This window comes from Octopus bimaculoides, chromosome 6 (genome assembly GCF_046866305.1).
Source record: "Octopus bimaculoides isolate indiv1 chromosome 6, ASM4686630v1, whole genome shotgun sequence".
NCBI lineage: Eukaryota > Metazoa > Mollusca > Cephalopoda > Octopoda > Octopodidae > Octopus > Octopus bimaculoides.
In genome coordinates this window covers 113,778,711-113,797,683 of record NC_142933.1, presented here as the reverse complement: position 1 = coordinate 113,797,683, position 18,973 = coordinate 113,778,711, and the positions used below count along the sequence as shown (strand labels likewise).

The following is an 18,973-nucleotide window of genomic DNA, read 5'->3' as shown; positions in this document are numbered from 1 at the left end:
TAGTGCTAGAGATAGCAGTAGTTCACTCCAGCTCACAATATATAGCAGGCGCAGAGTGCATCGATAATCAGCTAGAGGAGGTATCCTCTTGGAGTTAAAAAATGGTAGTAATATCAGTTTGTATGGAACAGCCATGTTGAAGTGGCAACAAACATTACTTCTCAGTGTAGTAACTACTTTCATCTCTTATAGAGATTTTCTAAATTATAATTTGTTGGATCCATAATGGTAGTGCAAGCACAGTTGTGGTTAAGTAGCTCACTTCATAACAACATGGTTGAGGGCAAGTGTTTTCTACTACAGCTTTGGGCAGATTAAAGCTTTGTAAGTAAAATCTAGTGGATAAAAACAGTGCGAAAGCTAGTCAGAAGGCCATTCCTCTTCTTGGATACAGACTGAAAGGCCAAGAGGTGGTGTTAAACTGGATGAATTCTATAAAACTTCACTGTTTAAGGTCACCACCAGACCTTTAGGTTTTCAATGGAGTCCAACTCCATTACAAGTACTAAGCAAAGATCTTTGACCCTAGAGTAAATGTCTCCATTGCTTTCACCAGCTCATTCTTTTCACCCTCGAAAAGGACCAAAGGTGCTGCTCTTTCACTTCTGACTTAACTAATAAAATTGACTTTAAGAAAGATTAATTATAGATAGAGTATAGATTAGTTTAGCATCACATTTATATATTATTGTACAGTGGATGTGTAATGGAAATAGACAACATCTATTGAATGAGAATGTGTCATTTGTTGATTGTAGATGTAATCCTGGAGAGAAGAAAATTGATGAAGATTTACAAATTATCATATAAAAGGAATCTTTAAAGAAGCTTAATCTAAAGCTGTTTGTCGTTATCATAATTTAGTAAAAGTAGTCGTAAGGAAATGATTATCTTACAATGAGATTTATAAAATAAGATCCGTGGTTTTATGACAAGTTCTATGTGTGGAAAAGCTATAAAGTGTAAAACTATTGATGGGAAAATTGCAATTAAGGTAATTACGGCTTAGACATATTCTAGTTGTTAAGGTTATTTTTAATAAAGCTTATAACATAAAGTAGCTGTTTAATAGTAGCTGTTCAGTAGTTAATCTATCTCTAACTCGTCTTTATCACAATGCACATTCAGTTGTAGATTAATCTATTGCTAGTCTTTATTGAGCAGCATTTTAGTTGTCAATCTATCAGAAATACTCACAGTTTTAGAGAGAACTCAAATGGTCCACCATATCTTTTATCATTGGTCAAAGCAACTAGAAAAGCATTGTTGCTGTCTCTAAAATATAAGAAATATACTTAAAATATCAGAAAATAAAATATGTTGAAAGTGGCATAATCTTGCAATTCCTCTCAGGATTGCTATGGTTACTATTATTTAAGAAATACATGGAAAACAGAACAAAACAAAACAACAACAATCAAGGTTAAAACAGAAAGCTTTAACTAGTAGTTTCCTTGTTTCCATAGGTTATGAATAATGATTAAAAGAAGTTCTAATGATTAAAAGAAAGAAAAATATAGATATAAAACTGATAAATAGCCATTGTGATTATGATGTGTATAAGATGTTTTATCAGGCAAACAGAATAAAAACTTGTTATAATGCTTTCATACTTCTTAATATTTCAATAGTCTAATTTCTTAACATGGTTACAAGTTCTTTATTATGAATATTTAATTTATACTCTTTTACTCTTTTACTTGTTTCAGTCTTTTGACTGTGGCCATGCTGGAGCACCGCCTTTAGTCGAGCAAATCGACCCCAGGACTTATTCTTTAGAAGCCTAGTACTTATTCTATCGATCTCTTTTGCCAAACCGCTAAGTTACGGGGACATAAACACACCAGCATCGGTTGTCAAGCGATGTTGGGGGGACACACATACAGACATATACACACACACACACACACATATATATATATCTATATATATATATATATATATATATATATATATACACATATACGACGGGCTTCTTTCAGTTTCCGTCTACCAAATCCACTCACAAGGCTTTGGCCGGCCCGAGGCTATAGTAGAAGACACTTGCCCAAGATGCCACGCAGTGGGACTGAACCCGGGACCATGTGGTTGGTAAGCAAGCTACTTACCACACAGCCACTCCTACGCCTATACGCTTATAGTTGAAATTTTGGTTAATACTGAAAGCACATTGTATATTTTGTATGAAGGACAAAAATTTATCAAAATATGGTCAAATCAGAATTCTTCAAGACATTAAAGAAACACCTGACATTTGTAAATTGATTTGTCTCCTTCAGTGGACACGAAACTCAGCTTGCGAAGACCTGTTGGGGCAAGGGAAAACAAAATCATGATGGCACCTGTGCCCAGTGTCGCCTTTCTGGCACTTGTGCCCGCGGCATGTGTAAGGACTTTCGAGTGAGATCGTTGCCAGTGCCCCTGGACTGGCCCTTGTGTGGGTGGCACATAAAATACACCATTTTGAGCGTGGCCGTTGCCAGTACCGCCTGACTGGCCTTCGTGCCTGTGGCACGTAAAAGCACCCACTACACTCTCGGAGTGGTTGGCGTTAGGAAGGGCATCCAGCTGTAGAAACTCTGCCAAATTAGACTGGAGCCAGGTGTTGCCATCCGGTTTCACCAGTCCTCAGTCAAATCGTCCAACCCATGCTAGCATGGAAAGCGGACGTTAAACGATGATGATGATGATGATGATGATGATTTGCATGATATTTATTTTAAAAAAGAAAAGGTTGACAGTAACTTTGAAGTTTCATTGGTTGTTAGCTTTGTCAGACAGTCTGACAACAATTCACAGTGACTGTCAACTCATTAAAATCTTAGAATAATATTTATTCTATAAATGAATGGAGGCCCATGAAAGTAAGTGTGCCAGATATGAGAGCCTTCTGTAGGATTGCAAGAAGGGATGGCAGGTATGGCTTTTCCCAGTCGAGGTTGGCTGTAAGGGATTCCCTGGTCAGTTGACAAGGAGAATATTTACAACAATTGGAATGAGAGGGATGGAGAGAAGGGTGGCTGTGCGCAGGATGGGAGAGACAGCTGAAAGATCCTCTTCTTGGCTTTGGAGTAAGAGAAGAGTTAAGCTGGGCAGCAGGAGGAGATGAGGAGCAGTGACTTGGCCACCTCTGCTGACCCACCAATAAGAGGATGTTACAGTTCAGGGCTGAAACACCTGATGAACGTTGGATACTGTCTGACTACATCAGTTCCTCCAAGCTATGGCTCCATTCACTTTGGTGAATGGATAAAGCACCTCCTTACAAGTGTTATTAACACACACACCTATATATCTATATAGTATATATATATATATATATATATATATATATATATATATATACATACATACTTATGTTATGCATGCATATGAGTGTGTATATATATGTATATATATATGTATGAGTGTGTGTATATATATATATATATATATATATATCTTCATATATGTTATGCATGCGTGTGTCTGTATTTATATATATATATATATATATATATATATACATACACAATGGTCTTATCTTACCATTTCCATTTACCAAATCCACTCATAAGGCTTTAGTTGGCCTGGGGCTATAGTAGAAGACACTTGCCTATAATGCCATACAGTGGGACTGAACCTGCAACAATGTGGTTGGGAAGCAAACTTCTTACCACATGGCCATGCTTGAGGAGAGTTATTGTATGGTAATGAAAAGTACTTGTAAAATCTCCAGTAAATCTGTAAAAGCTTTGAATAAAAATTATATACTTAATGGCCATACAATTATATACTTAATGGGCATATGAAAGTATATACTTAATTTGCATATGAAAAGTAGGATGAATGAAATGTATTTAATTGACTCTTCTACTGTTTCTACTACTCTTCATTCTTTGAATGCAAAAAGAATAAGAATACCTCAAATTGGCTGACAGGTTACACTTAGCTTCCTTGGAAATTTCAGATGACTGAACAGGATTATGATTGCCCTGAAGTTCACTATGTTTTTGGAATTGTTCTGCAGACACTGAAGGAAATGGAAGAAGGCCATACTGTTCGTCTTTCGTTAACCACTCTGGTTCATTGTAGTGACTTTGAGGTAAACTGGAATTTCTGAAATGAAATAAATAAATAGACAAATAAACTTGAAATGATTTTGGTGAGGTAACATTGCCTTTGATTTAAACAAGGAATACTTGTCATCTACAAGAATTCTCAGCAGTTTCTTTTTTAGTTTGGTACCATTTCACAGCATGCTGGCCTGTCGGGTGGTGGGTCTGTTGTTCCTATTCTGTCACTATTAACAAAAAATCCCCTATTATTTTGAAGGATATAGTTCATTTAGTTAATGATAGGAGCTATAAGAATATGGAAATTGTTGCTGTTTAGCCCAGTGACAGCATTGAGAGGGAAAATTTATTTTCAGAGACATTCCAGCCATGACCATCTCATCTTTATTCATCAATGTAGCCAGGACTGATGGCATGCACTGCTCTCTCACTCAATAATGTGTGTATGTGTGTATATGTATGTATATTATATATGATAAAAACTGAAAATACATATTCTACCATAAGTTTGGGATCATTTATTATTGTTGGCAACAGCAATAATGTTCTTGAAGTGCTAAATTGAACTCCCCCTGGTGCTAACAACTAAATGAGGAACTTGATTCTATTAATCTCTGATCCATTGATGGATATCTCTGTTCCTGATAACTTAAGTAATTAAACTTAATTATCCGGTAGCAGACAGATCAACTAAGTATGTGAGGAGTGTCTTAATTACACAAGATAAATATAATATAGACACTGAAAAAACAATGTATAAAGTTATCCCTTGCTTCTTGGCTGAAGTAAAAGAGAAAAAGATTTTGTTTATAATGAAATGAATATATTATATTTCTGAGTAATTTATATCCAGATAAAACATGAGGGAAAATGGAGAACAAAAAACAGAAAGTGTAAACAAGTGTATAAAATTAATGTAATTTCAATATGAAGGAAAAGGAGGAAAATGATCGATATATCAGAGAGCTGTCTGTCATCAAGTCAGAAAGGAGAAAGGAAAGAAAAAAATGGACATAAGAAAAAAACCACAATGTTATATAATATATAACATAACATTGTGCTTAAATGGCAGACAGGAAGTAACAAGCAAAGAAGTTGTTTTTGACTGCAAGATTTATTTATAGTTAAACTATACATAAACTATGATTGTATAGTTTGTATGGTTGTGTGGTAAGAAGTTTATTTCTCAACTATATGGTTCTGGGTTCAGTCCTACCATGTGGCACCTTGGGAATGTCTCTTCATCTATAGCCTGTGGCCAACCAAAAACTTCTGAGGGGATTTGGTAGATGAAAATTGAAAGAAGCCTGTCATATATATATATATATATATATATATATATATATATATATATATATGCATGTGTGTTTGTGCTTGTGTTTTCCTTGTCTTGACATTGCATGGTAGTTGTAAATGAGTGTCACTGTCATACTAGCAGTGTCGGTCATTTCCAATATTCTGCAAGAACATGTCTGGCCATGGGAAAATATTGTCTTGTGCAAATGAGGGCTGGATACAGGAAGGGCATCAGGCTGTAGAAAATTTGACTCAAATTAACTTTGTCCAACTCATGCAAGCTTGGAAAAGTGGACATTAAATAAGATGATAATGATGAATAGAATAGTTTCTTTCACGAAAGCATCGCTTATTAAAAATTTCTTATTTAGAGTTCAGGAAGTAAATCTTAATATCTTCCTTCATATTCAACTTTACTATATATAAAATGGTGGGTTTGATTATTTTGAGGATTTCCAACATCAGAAATAAGTTCTGTAGGGCTAAATGCTTGAGATTAAGAAAATATTAGAAATTAGTTAACTTTCTTTGGGTAGATATTGTTCTCTACACAACTTCATTTACTTCATTTTACAGTAATGTAGTGCAGCTGTCAGCACATAATGATATAATTTTAAAGTTTGAATAAGTTTATATAGGCACAGGAGTGGCTGTGTGGTAAGTAGCTTGCTTACCAACCACATGGTTCCGAGTTCATTCCCACTGCGTGGCACCTTGGGCAAGTGTCTTCTAATATAGCCTTGGGCTGACCAAAGCCTTGTGAGTGGATTTGGTAGACGGAAACTGAAAGAAGCCTGTCGTATATATGTGTATATATATATATATATATATATATATATAGTATATATATATATAGTATATATATATATATATATATATATATATATATGTATGTATGTGTGTGTATATGTTTGTGTGTCTGTGTTTGTCCCCCCAACATTGCTTGACAACCAATGGTGGTGTGTTTACGTCCCCCGTAACTTAGCGGTTCGGCAAAAGAGACCAATAGAATAAGTACTAGGCATCCAAAGAATAAGTCCTGGGGTCGATTTACTCGACTAAAGGCGGTGCTCCAGCATGGCCACAGTCAAATGACTGAAACAAGTAAAAGAGTAAAAGAGTATGCTTTGGAAAGAAGATATTTATGATGTTTTAAATGAAGTCCATCACCTGTGCAAGGCAGATTGAGGAGTTAGCTTCAAACAGGATTCTCTTCATGGCACAACACACAAACTTATTCAAATTTATGAACTTCTTTAGATAATTTCTACTGAAGAAGACCACCACTGCTTTCCAGACTGCAAACAAACAGGAAACAACTTCTATCTCATTCCAGGGTGAAAAACTAGAGGTAGTCGATAGCTTCCGCTATCTGGGCGACCAAGTTAGTAGTGGGGGTGGGTGCGCTGAAAGTGTAGCTGCTAGAATAAGAATAGCCTGGGCAAAGTTTAGAGAGCTCTTACCCCTGCTGGCGACAAAGGGACTCTCACTCAGAGTAAAAGGCAGACTGTATGACGCATGCGTACGAACAACCATGCTACATGGCAGTGAAACATGGGCTGTAACTGCTGAGGACATACGTAAGCTCGCAAGGAATGAAGCCAGTATGCTCCGTTGGATGTGTAATGTCAATGTGAATACCCGTCAGAGTGTAAGTATCTTGAGAGAAAAGCTGAACATTAGAAGCATCAGTTGTGGCGTGCAAGAGAGACGATTGCGCTGGTATGGACATGTGGTGAGAATGGAGGAGGATAGCTGCGTGAAAAAGTGCCACACCCTAACAGTTGAGGGAACCCGTGGAAGAGGTAGGCCCAGGAAGACCTGGGCTGAGGTGGTGAGGCAAGACCTTCGTACATTGGGCCTCACCGAGGCGATGACTACGGACCGAGACCTTTGGAAATGGGCTGTGCGTGAGAAGACCCGGCAAGCCAAGTAAGATCGTTGCCAGTGCCCCTGGACTGGTTCTTGTGCGGGTGGCACATGAGATGCACCATTTTGAGCGTGGCCGTTGCCAGTACCGCCTGACTGGCTCCTGTAGGATTTTCGAGCGAGATCGTTGCCAGTGCCCCTGGACTGGCTTGTGCGGGTGGCACATAAAAGACACCATTTCGAGCGTGGCCGTTTTCGTGCGGGTGACACGTAAAAGCACCCACTACACTCTCTGAGTGGTTGGCGTTAGGAAGGGCATCCAGCTGTAGAAACTCTGCCAAATCAGACTGGAGCCTGGTGTTGCCATCCGGTTTCACCAGTCCTCAGTCAAATCGTCCAACCCATGCTAGCATGGAAAGCGGACGTTAAACGATGATGATGATGATGATGATGCTTCTTGATTCAGTCCCACTGTGAAGTATCTTAGGCAATTGTTTTCTGCTATAGCCTTGGGTAGACTAAAACGTTGTGAGTGGATTTGGCAGAGGGAAACTTAAAGAAGTTCATCATTATATACATAAACAACGGACATTAAATAATAATGATGATGATGATGATATATATATATATATTGTGTGGTAAGAAGCTTGCTTCCCAACCACATGGTTTCAAGTTCACTCCCACTGTGTGGAAAGTGTCTTCTACTATAACTTGGGCAGATGATGATGATGATGATGATGATGATGATGAAGGAGTCGAATAAATTTAATTTCAAATTGAAAACAACTGAAAGCTATGGAAACAAAAATTAACAATGAAAATCAAAAATTGATTCTTACAGTAATTTACTGTTCCTTTCAAGATGTAAAAAGTAACGAGGGATCCAATATGTTCGAAGTCTTCGCAAGACATCATATTGAGTCTGGACAAAAATTGTATGACTCAGACTCACATTATTTACAGACTTTTGAATTTGGTCCTTAGCTTCTTTTGTCAGACTCATCTTGTATTTATCTTGAATATCTCTGGAGTGTTGTTTCATAAATGGAAAAAAAAAAAAAAAAAAAAAAAAAACAGAAAAATTATTCAAAGGTAACAAAAGAAAGAAAAAGAAAACATTTTAAATAGTTTCAGGCATATTTTTTAAGTATATATAAGTTTTATTTTCTATTCACTAACCTATTTTTTACCTGACTACCTGTTGTTGTTGCTGTTGTTGTTGTTGTTTTTGTTGTTGTGTAGTAGTAGTAGTAGTAGTAGTAGTAGTCGAAATAGTAATAGTAGCTAAGACCTATTTGAGCAATCCCATGGAATATAGAGTAGAGCCATGTGGCTTAGTGGTTAAGGTGTTGGAATTTTGATTGTAAGATTGTGGTTTTGATTCCTGTACTGGACAACACATTGTGTTCTTGAGCAAAACACTTCATTTCATATTGCTCCAGTCCACTCAGCTGGCAAAAATGAGTAATCCTGTGATGGACTAGCATCCCATCCAGGTGGGGAACTTATACACCATGAAACCAGGACACCGACCCTTATGAGTCAACATGACTCGAAAAGATAACTTAGAACCTAGATGGAATGTAAGACATTGACCAAATAATCTTCCCATTTACATTTTGCTTCCACCTATCTGAAAAACCATACTGCACATTTTAACATGCATAATGAATTTGCATAGAGTGCAATGTGACAGTCTAGACATATTGTATTCTCTCAACTGCACAGTCTGTTTCTACATTGCCATCAGCTCAGGTAGTGACCATAGTGGAAGCTAGCAAAGAATTCAACGGTACATTTATTGTTGGTGACGTGTGCCCCAGCACTGTGTTTCAATCAAGTGAGGCTATTCATATTGCAGCTGTTTCTGTGTGTATTTGTTCTTTTACGCTTGATCAAGTTGAGTGACATAGAGTGTATTGTTAAGGATGATGTTGCTGTAGTGTTTGTCTCCAGTCCCACTGTGTTTGTCTCCAGTCCCACTGTGTTTGTCTCCAGTCCCACTGTGTTTGTCTCCAGTCCCACTGCTGGAAAACTGGTGCTGGCTTGTTTATGTCCCCCCCATAAGTTAGCAGTTTAGTAAAAGAGACTGATTGAAGAATAAGTATCAGACTTAATAACCAAGTATTGGGGTTAGATTGGTCAACTAAACACATTAAGGCCATGCCCCAGCATGGCCTTAAGCTAAATGACTGAAACAAACATACACACACACACACACACACACACACACACACATACACACACACACACAAATTAATTATAATTATTTAAAAAGAAATGTTATTACTCCATTCTCACAAACCTGAACAGCTGGTTTCTTTTTTGAATGTTCACACTGTCAATGTACTCTTCCATTGTGTCCTTAAATTCTTCACAATCAAGCCAGAAATTATATAAGTGTATACCAGCAGTGTGTGTCAAGAACTGCTTAAATGCTTTCATTCCTCTGTGCTGTCAAAATAAATTAACATTGTAGCAGTTTCAGTGATTGTTGAAATAAAAAAAAAAGACTATATTCTGAAGGACAATGAGTCTTACATAGCATAACAATTTCAGGAAAAAATGTTCCGATCATCATCATTACCATTCTATGTTTGCTTTCCATGTTGACATGTTTAGGATGGTTGGACAGGATTCAACAGGTTAGAGGACCACATCATGTTTCATTATTTCCTTTTTGGCATGGTTTTTATGGCTTGGTGCCCTTCCTAACCCCAGCCATTTATTCAGGACATTTTTTCATGGTCCCAACACAAGCAAGTAGCTACAGAACAACCAAAGAAAGAGGAACACAAGTCCATAATATGATACCTTTTATAGTGACACACAATCCATGCCATCAAAATATCTTTATCATCACCAAATCAAACTTGTGTATCTTCAGGCAAAGGAATGAATGAAAAGATTTAATTACTGTTTGTATATCTGTTCAAAGTAAAAGATAACTGGAAAACTTGAAGCAATTGTAGAAAGAAGCAAAATTTGTCTTAAACAAACAATGATAATATGGACATTTGTTGTGGAAATATCAATTCGTACATACTGGTCAGCATACCATCAGAAAAATGAGGAAAGAATATTTCTAAATGCAGATATGGCCTGTAAAAGCAGAAATCTGATTTTTGGAAAGAATGCTAAAATTGTGAAGAAATATATATTGCAGGAACATTTCTCAAACACCAATTCACTGCATAGAAATTGAACCTGAATCACTGTATTCACCTAACAGAAGCAGGATGTTGTCAAATATTAATGACATCAACAAAGAACTGACCATTCAAATCAATAGACACAGTAGATAGATTTGGTGGATAGAAACTGAAAGAAGTTTATGTGTGTGTGTGTGTGTGTGTGTGTGTGTGTGTGTCTGCATATGTATGTGGGTGAGTGGGTGTCTCCTTGAATTGATAGAGGGCAATAGTTGTAAATGGACACCACCATCATACAAGTGGTTTGGATTGTTTTCAGTCATCAGTGAAAATATATCCACCCACAAGGAAGTATTACCTTGCTTGAAAACAGGTGAGGGTTAGCAACAGGAAGAGCATCTAGCCATAGAAAATCTCCCTCAATGAATTCCCTGTCCCACACACAAATATGGAAAAATGGATAATAAAAGGAGAATGCTGATGACAGATATAAGGATCATGGGTTTATTTTGCAGTTATTTCAAGGACTTGAGTTTGAGCTGTAGTACTTGGCACATTCCAGTCATAATAGAGCAGATATTCATTGTCAATGGGAGTTTACTCAGGTAAGTGATGAACTGGTAGGCTTATTAGGGTGTTGGTTACAGTGCCTTGCAGAATTCTTTCCTGCACTGATTTTAAATCCCGTACAGGTGAAATTTGTTTTTTCATCCTTTTGAGTTTGATTAAGTACTATCATTGTGATGATGATGATGATGTCCATGCTTGTAGGGATTGGATAGAGATTATTGAGGCAGATTTTTTTATGATAGGATGCCCTTCCTGTTGCCAACTCTTAGTTGTTTCCAAGCAAGGTAATATTTTCTCAAAGTGAGACATGTTTCCACAGAATATTAAAAATGAATGACATTCATCTACAACCACACACAATATCAAGACAAGGAGATACAAACATAAACACACATACACCCCACACACACATATACAATGGGCTTCTTTCAGTTTCTGTCTACCAAATCCACTTACAAGGTTTTAGTCAGTCTGAGGCTATAGTGGAAGTAGCAGAAGGCACTTGCCCAAGGTGCCACACAGTGGGACTGAACCTGGAACCATGTGGTTGGGAAGTAAACTTCTTATCACATAACCATGCCCACTCTTACACACACACACACACACACACACACACGCACACACACACACACACACACACACACACATTTATGAGGGCTTCATTCAGTTTTTATTCTACTAAAGCTACTCAAAAGACTTTGATGTATTTGCAAAATTGTCAGAGCTTCAGACAAGATGCTTTATGGCATCTGCCCAATTCCTTGTGCTCTGAATTCGAATTCAACCCTAACTACCCACCTATGAAAATACCCCCATATAACCTGCAGTTGGCCAGAATGGGCAGTTTGTTCTATAACCAGCATAGATGAACTGATGGTGATATGCTGAAGCTTTATCCAATTGTGGATATAAAACAGCTGAATGGTAATGACTTCACTCTTTTTAATATTGTCTTTTTTTTAAGCTTCTTTTTATAAAGAAACTAGCTGTTTTTCCCGGTTTCACTCGGGCAGTGTGGTGGATTTGGTTAAAGGCTATTTCCTATGTATATTTTGAATAATAAAAAGAACTAAAAATAAATTTTAAAAATTCCAAAAACAAAAAAAAGTAAGAACAACCCAAAAACAATACGATGCTAAGGATTTTGCGGGTTGATATTGTAAAACTAACTTCACGTGTGTACCCATGGCCCCATGTAGTCACGGAACCTTATTTATGGTATAACCTCGCCTTAAAAGAAAACTATATGGTAGTGCGGTTGTTGTATTGGAGACACAGAATGTTAATCGAAACTGTTCAAGATCAATCATAGGTTGGACGTTCATGTACACTGATTAGAATTGTGAATTTCAATTATTGAAAACGCGTTCCCAGATGGATACAATTGTGCAGAGTCCGTTTGTCTCAATATGGAAAAGCTGTTTGAATGTCGACGTTTGAAGACATTTGTAACTGAAGTTAAAAAAAACAGTAATTAGAAAGAGCGTAAGCTATGCACAAAAAATTGAAATTATTTTTTTTCTGTGCCTCTGATTAAAATTTTCGAAAAACAAACCCAGCCACATTACTTGGAAAAAAATAAACTTTATTGTGCTGGTTTTTCGTAAAATTTCGCGCATGGGAAAGGCAACAAAATCGCCCCTCCCCACTTTGTATGGAATATTCGTATCTTAAAAAGTAATAATCGATTATCTCGGTAACCATGGGAGTTGGAGGGCAATAAAAATCTCCTGAACATGAGCGGACCATGCTGCCGCTCTGTGCTGAATTTCACGCGATTCCACTGCACCGTTCTCGAGTGAATCTGCCGACACTCAATCAATCAAGCAATCAAGAACACTGCAATTCATAGTATAGATGATTTATTGAGATAGAAATTTAAATGCTGTTTAGCTAAGCTTCTTTGAAGAAAAATGCTGAACTTGTAATTAAAATGTTGTAAGTCTGGTGTAGTTGTTTAGGAAATTATTTATTTGAATGAGGTCAGAGATTCTTGAAAAATAGCAGTGCTTATATAAATTCATTCAAATAAGCTGTATCAGTAATCTTTTACCTTGTGACTCACAATCTTTCTTCTTCCTCAACATAAATGAGTTTGTGCATTATGAAAATTTATGTCGGTTGTTAAGAGTAATTTAATGATGCAATAACAAAAGCTACTTTAACGACACTGACACAATGTAGACCTATTTCTCAAATGTTATATACTGAAGAAACTTGATTTATATCAGGAGACATAACATAAACAAAAAATTCTTATTAAAAAAAAAAGCTGAAAAGAGTATCTAATTTCTTGACCAAATAAACAATGTTTGTTTTGATAGAAACCAATAATTACAAGAGCTATCTAACTTGATACAAATGGATAAAGTATTATCTTAAGGTTATCAATTATTTATGTCATATACAAAGCTGTTGTAAAGCTTCCCACACTGAGATTTTTATGCAATATATATGACATATAAAAAGAAATTACCAAAAGCAATGATATTTTTAATCAAACACAAGAAGTGCATGTCATGCATTTTGAGAATTTTATACTTTCAGTTGGACTCTACTGATAAATATTTTTCTTTATTAGAACTCTCCTTACAAAAGCTTCCAGTGGAAATCAATTGCTGGCAACACTACAATGCAAGATCAAAAGAACAGTTATAGTGCATGTGATTGGTGTTGAAATCTTCACATTAAGCAACACTTGGTAGGTAGTATGAATTAGGTTGACAATCAATAAAGTATCAGGACATTTGCTATGAGTTCAAACATGTCTCATTGTACTTCTAAATAGGATAGTTAACTCTACTTCAAAGCAATTCTGTAGATCAACATATACTAACATTTGTAAAACAAAGTCTTGCTTTGGAATAAAACTTGGAAACAACAGTGGTGTTAAAGTTACTACAATTTAGTATTTTTTTTAAACACACATCACAGTTTTTTTAAGTTGCCATTATGATCTTGGATTCATTAGTGTGTTCTTAACAATTGTTACATCCTCATAAAAGCTAATTTGCACATCAGTGTTTGATAACTGTTTAGAACTTGTTCAAAATGTTCATGCTGTATCAGCAACATAAATATTTAAAACAAATCATATTGTAGAGTTTCCAATATGTGTATGATATATATATATATATATATATATATATATATATATATATCATCATCATTGTTTAACATTCACTTTCCATGCTGGTATGGGTTGGACCATTTGACATTGAGCAGGCCAGCTAGGAGCTGTCCAGACTCCAATTTTCTGTTGTGGTATGGTTTCTATGGCTGGATGCCTTTCCTAATGCCAACCATTTAACAGAGTGTGCTTGGTGCTTTTCATATGCCACCAGCATATATATATATATATATATATATATATATATATATATATATATATAGAGAGAGAGAGAGAGAGAGAGAGAGAGAGAGAGGGAGAGATGATGCAATTTAACAAACTCTAACAATGATTTAACAAAAATACTAAGCAGCACATTGTTTGATATTAGTGGTTAAGAAGTTCACTTCTCAATTACAAAACATCAGATCCAATTCCACAACACAGTGTCCCTGGCAAATGTCTTTTACAGCTTTACACTGACTCAAGCCTTGCAATGAAAATAGGTAAATGGAAATTGGGTGGAAGTTCATTCGATAGATTGCACCTGTAAATCAAAGGTACAGCCTTGACGCACATTCTGTCACTCTGATTCTATCTAATGAGTATATTGGTTACAAACCTTGGCACAAGGCCAGCAACTTTGGGAGAAGGAGTAAGTCAATTACATCGACCCCAGTACTCAACTGGTACCTATTTTATCAAACCAGAAAGGATGAAAAGTAAAGTTGACTTCAGCAGAATTTGAACTCAGAATGTAAAAATGAATGAAACACTGCTAAGCATTTTGCCCAGTAAGCTTATGATCCAGCCAGCTTGCTGCCTTAATCTGATGATTATATTGAAGATACACTTGTTTGTGGAATGCTTGATTGCTTACATATTAAATCAATGATCTGGTACAAATGGGTACTCAGTATCAAACTGATGGAGGCTAATTTTGTTTTTTTAAATTTCCATGATGAAGGGCTTGTAGTTCAAACACATTAGACCTTCTTCTTTTCCTCTCAGGAATTAAACATTTATTTAATCCACTATACTTCTCTTGGATTATTTGCTGTTAGCTTAAACCTTCACTGATTTTCTCTCTTCCTGGAATTTACCAGTAAATTTGATATCTGTGGTGTGACATTGAGAACTTTTTTGATTATATCTCTGATTTCATCCAGCAACAAATCTATAAAGGTTTTTCAGTATGTATGGAGACACACATACACCCCCCCCCCGCCACATTCACACACACACACACACGCACAGATGCACACACACACACATACTCAAGCACACATACACACACAAGCACATAACACACACATACAAGCACACACACACACACACACACACAAGCACACATACATGCACAAACACACACACACATACAAGCACACACACACACACACACACTCAAACACACATACACAAGCACACATACATGCACACATACATGCACACACACATACAAGCACATACACATGCACACACACACACACACACACACACATGCATACATTTCTACAGTAAATGTTTTTAATGTTCCTGTTGTGTCAGATTATTGGTAATTTATTAACCCTTTAGCATTCTTATTATTCCTTCTGATGTAATATTTATTTATTTACATTGTTTTGAATTAATCCTGCATTATCTTGTAACTTTGAGATTTTGATGACATAACTTTTAATTTTTAGAATAATATTGTAGGGATGGTGTGAGAGGCCAGATCTGGCCAGTTTGAGCATACAACAGGGAGAATATTTTGGTCAGATATGGCTAGCTTAAATGCAAAAGGGTTAACCTTTATTGTCACTTAATCAGAGGAGGAAGGTCAATTTAGATGATGCTCCCCCTCTTTGCAGGTTATCTGACAGGCTTCCACACAGTTTCCATCAACCCAATTTTATTTATGCAGCTTTGACTAACTCGAGGCTGTAGTTGAAGATATTTGTCCAAAGTGCTGCACAGCAAGATGAAACCTGAAACCATGTCATTTCACAGTAAACTTGTTAACCTCACAACCATGGAACTTATCTCAATTCCATACAGAATGAATGTAGAATGGATGTAAGATTAGTATAAGGTTAATGTAGGATTAATGTATGATTAGTGTAGATTTTTATTTGTTTACTCATTCTTATCAAACTAACTTCCTTTGTAGGATCAATATCAGTAATATTACTTTAAACCTTTCTTTCATTTCTTTTATCGCTGGAAGACTGCCTAGACTAAGAACTCTGTCTTTATGGCTGTTTAATTTGGTTTGCATGCAACTCCTTTACAACGTTTTGAAATTTCGGTGACTTTGCCTTCTTTCTTAATGATGTACACAATACTTTGAAAATTTAAACCTAAACTGCATCAACCTCTTTTACTGATTGGTCAGTTAGTCACCATTATTGTTTTAGAGAATTATATAGGTCCTACACCAAACCTATTCTAATATTTTATACATGAGTTAAGCAAGCAGAATCTTTAGCACACTGGGCAAAATGCTTAGTGGTATTTCACCCATCTTTACATTCTGGGTTCTAGTTCTGCCAAGGTCGACATTACCTTTCATCCTTTTGGGGTTGATAAAATAAGCACCAGTTGAATACTGGGGTTGATATAATTGACTATCCTACTCACCAGAAATTGCTGACTTTGTGCCAAAATTTGAAACCAATATTATATAAATGAATCTTTTTGCTGTCTTTGATTGAGTATATACAATTTGGCAATGTCTATTTTTGGAGTCAATATTTTATTGTTGAAAGCAATTAGGTATGAGGCTGCACTCACAGACAAGAATGACCATGTAAATATGTTTCCTTGCTTTTATATTTAACTGTTTATATCTTACATATGTACAAAGGTGTACATATATCTGTAACAAGACATATGTATAGCCAAGTGCTTTATGGACTTGAAAACCTGGGTAATCCTATGAGACGGCCATTAATATCTTTATCCAAATACTCTACTGCTCTATAACTTAGAGTGTTTCTCTTTTGGATTTATGATTTACTGACGATATATATATATATATATATATATATATATATATATATATATATATATATATATATGTATGTATATATATATATATATATATATATATATATATATATATATATGTATGTATGTATAGAGTGTTAGCTGTGGTGTACAGAAATTGAATATTGAGAAACAAACAAAAGTGCTAATAATAATAATGAAGAAATAAAAAAGTTTTTTTTCCCCAAATTCTGACGACTTCTTTCTCAATATATATATATATATATATATATATATATATATATATATATATATTACTGAAGAACATTTTTGTGCGTTTGTAGCTAATACTTGAAGACTTACAACATAGAAGATGTAGAGAATGATCTCATTAAATTTGTCACATTGCTTATGTCCTACATTATTATAGAAATAAGAGAAGATAGAGCAGATAAATAGATAGATGGATGGGTGTAAACATCAAAACACTAAGGTAATTAACCTTTATCATTCATGTATTTTTAGAGTACTATATAAGAACAAATAGAAGGAGGTGAGAGCACATCTCATGGAGCAAAGTAACTTTTTTACTCTAGAATGGGGTGGGGGGTCCTAATTCCCAGTTTATATAATCATGGGCAAAACTTTCTAGAACCTTTAATTGCACATTGGGGGAAAATTTACATAACCCTCTTTGATGTTCGCCATTGTTAGTTGATACACACACCAGTCAATGCTGACAGACCAATAAACATTTATGCAGGTGTTCTGTTCTGTAATGGGACTGGCCATGTCTTCTATGGGATATATGAGTAGACTGTGGCACATAGTTGGAAATTTAAGTGAGGTGGTTCAAATCTAGCCACAGTCTCACAACATCATTGACAAAATCTGAGAATTACACATCAACAATGTTGGAAGTATCTTAATATGTTCATATGAATGATACTTTGTGAATTTTAGCCTCTAGTACCCATATTAGGCTTAATGAGTATACTAAGCTCTCGTGAAAAAAAATCTCCTAATTTGTATTTGCATTAGCTTATCATTTTGATATTGTTTATTTAACACCATAAAGGCACCCTTGTGCCAGTGACACGTAAAAGGCACCCCTATACTGATCACATATAAAAGGCACCTCCATATTGGTCACATATAAAAGGTACTCTTGTTGGTGACACATAAAAAGGCACCCAGTGCATTCTGTAGAGTGGTTGGCATTAGGAAGGGCATCCAGACATAGAAACAAAGCAAAAACAGACTGGAGCCCGATACAGCTCTCTGATTTATCAGCCTCAGTCAAACCATCTTACCCACACTAGCATGGAAAATGGACGTTAAATGATGATGATGGTGGTGTCCCCCATTCTTAGGAATGGGGGACACCATTCTTGGATACTGAAAAAATCTGAAAAGAATGTTGTATTATAGGATTGAATTTAAAGAAAAAAAAAACAGAAAAAGAAAGCAATAATTAAAGAGATATTTACCGATCCCATAATGTGTCTTTTCACATCATGGAGTGTCATTTGTAGGCGAGTTTCCATATTATGAATATCAACATCTGTTGTGGTATCATTACTGGTACCATTGTTAAAATCAATGAAAGGTTGAGCAGAATATTCATTTGCAGGTGTGCTATTGCCAAATATTTCATCAAACTGATTGTACCAATTGACCCTGAGCAAGTCCCTATAGCAGACTGGTGCTGATGATGTTCTATAATGAAACCAAACAATGTGATACCACCACACGAAACATTCAAATAACTGAGTATCTTGATCTGTTAAAAATAGTAACTTATATCATACCTTATCATTTTTGATTATTTAATCCTATATAAGTGATACATAACAAAAGACAGGATGGTCATAATTGGAACGAGTTTGATGATAGGCCTGATCAATCAGCGCCGACCCAACTTGATACAAACTTCTTGGTTTAAATTGATC

The 18,973-nt window shown here is 35.8% G+C and overlaps 1 protein-coding gene across 2 annotated transcripts in view; it reads right to left on the bottom strand.

The window, feature by feature from the left end:
- LOC106867448 (uncharacterized) overlaps positions 1 to 18,973 on the bottom strand; it is an 81,716-nt gene that overhangs the window by 36,805 nt on the left and 25,938 nt on the right. For both annotated transcript variants that reach the window (XR_016242400.1, XM_014912326.3), the window contains exons 8-12: positions 18,512 to 18,740; positions 9,526 to 9,674; positions 8,060 to 8,245; positions 3,904 to 4,098; positions 1,198 to 1,275 (exon numbers count right to left, since the gene is read on the bottom strand). Coding sequence is in view for 1 of the 2 variants with exons in the window: in XM_014912326.3 (XP_014767812.1) it covers positions 1,198 to 1,275; positions 3,904 to 4,098; positions 8,060 to 8,245; positions 9,526 to 9,674; positions 18,512 to 18,740 (837 nt within the window). In the remaining variant the exon portion in view is untranslated. The remainder of the gene's footprint in view (positions 1 to 1,197; positions 1,276 to 3,903; positions 4,099 to 8,059; positions 8,246 to 9,525; positions 9,675 to 18,511; positions 18,741 to 18,973) is intronic.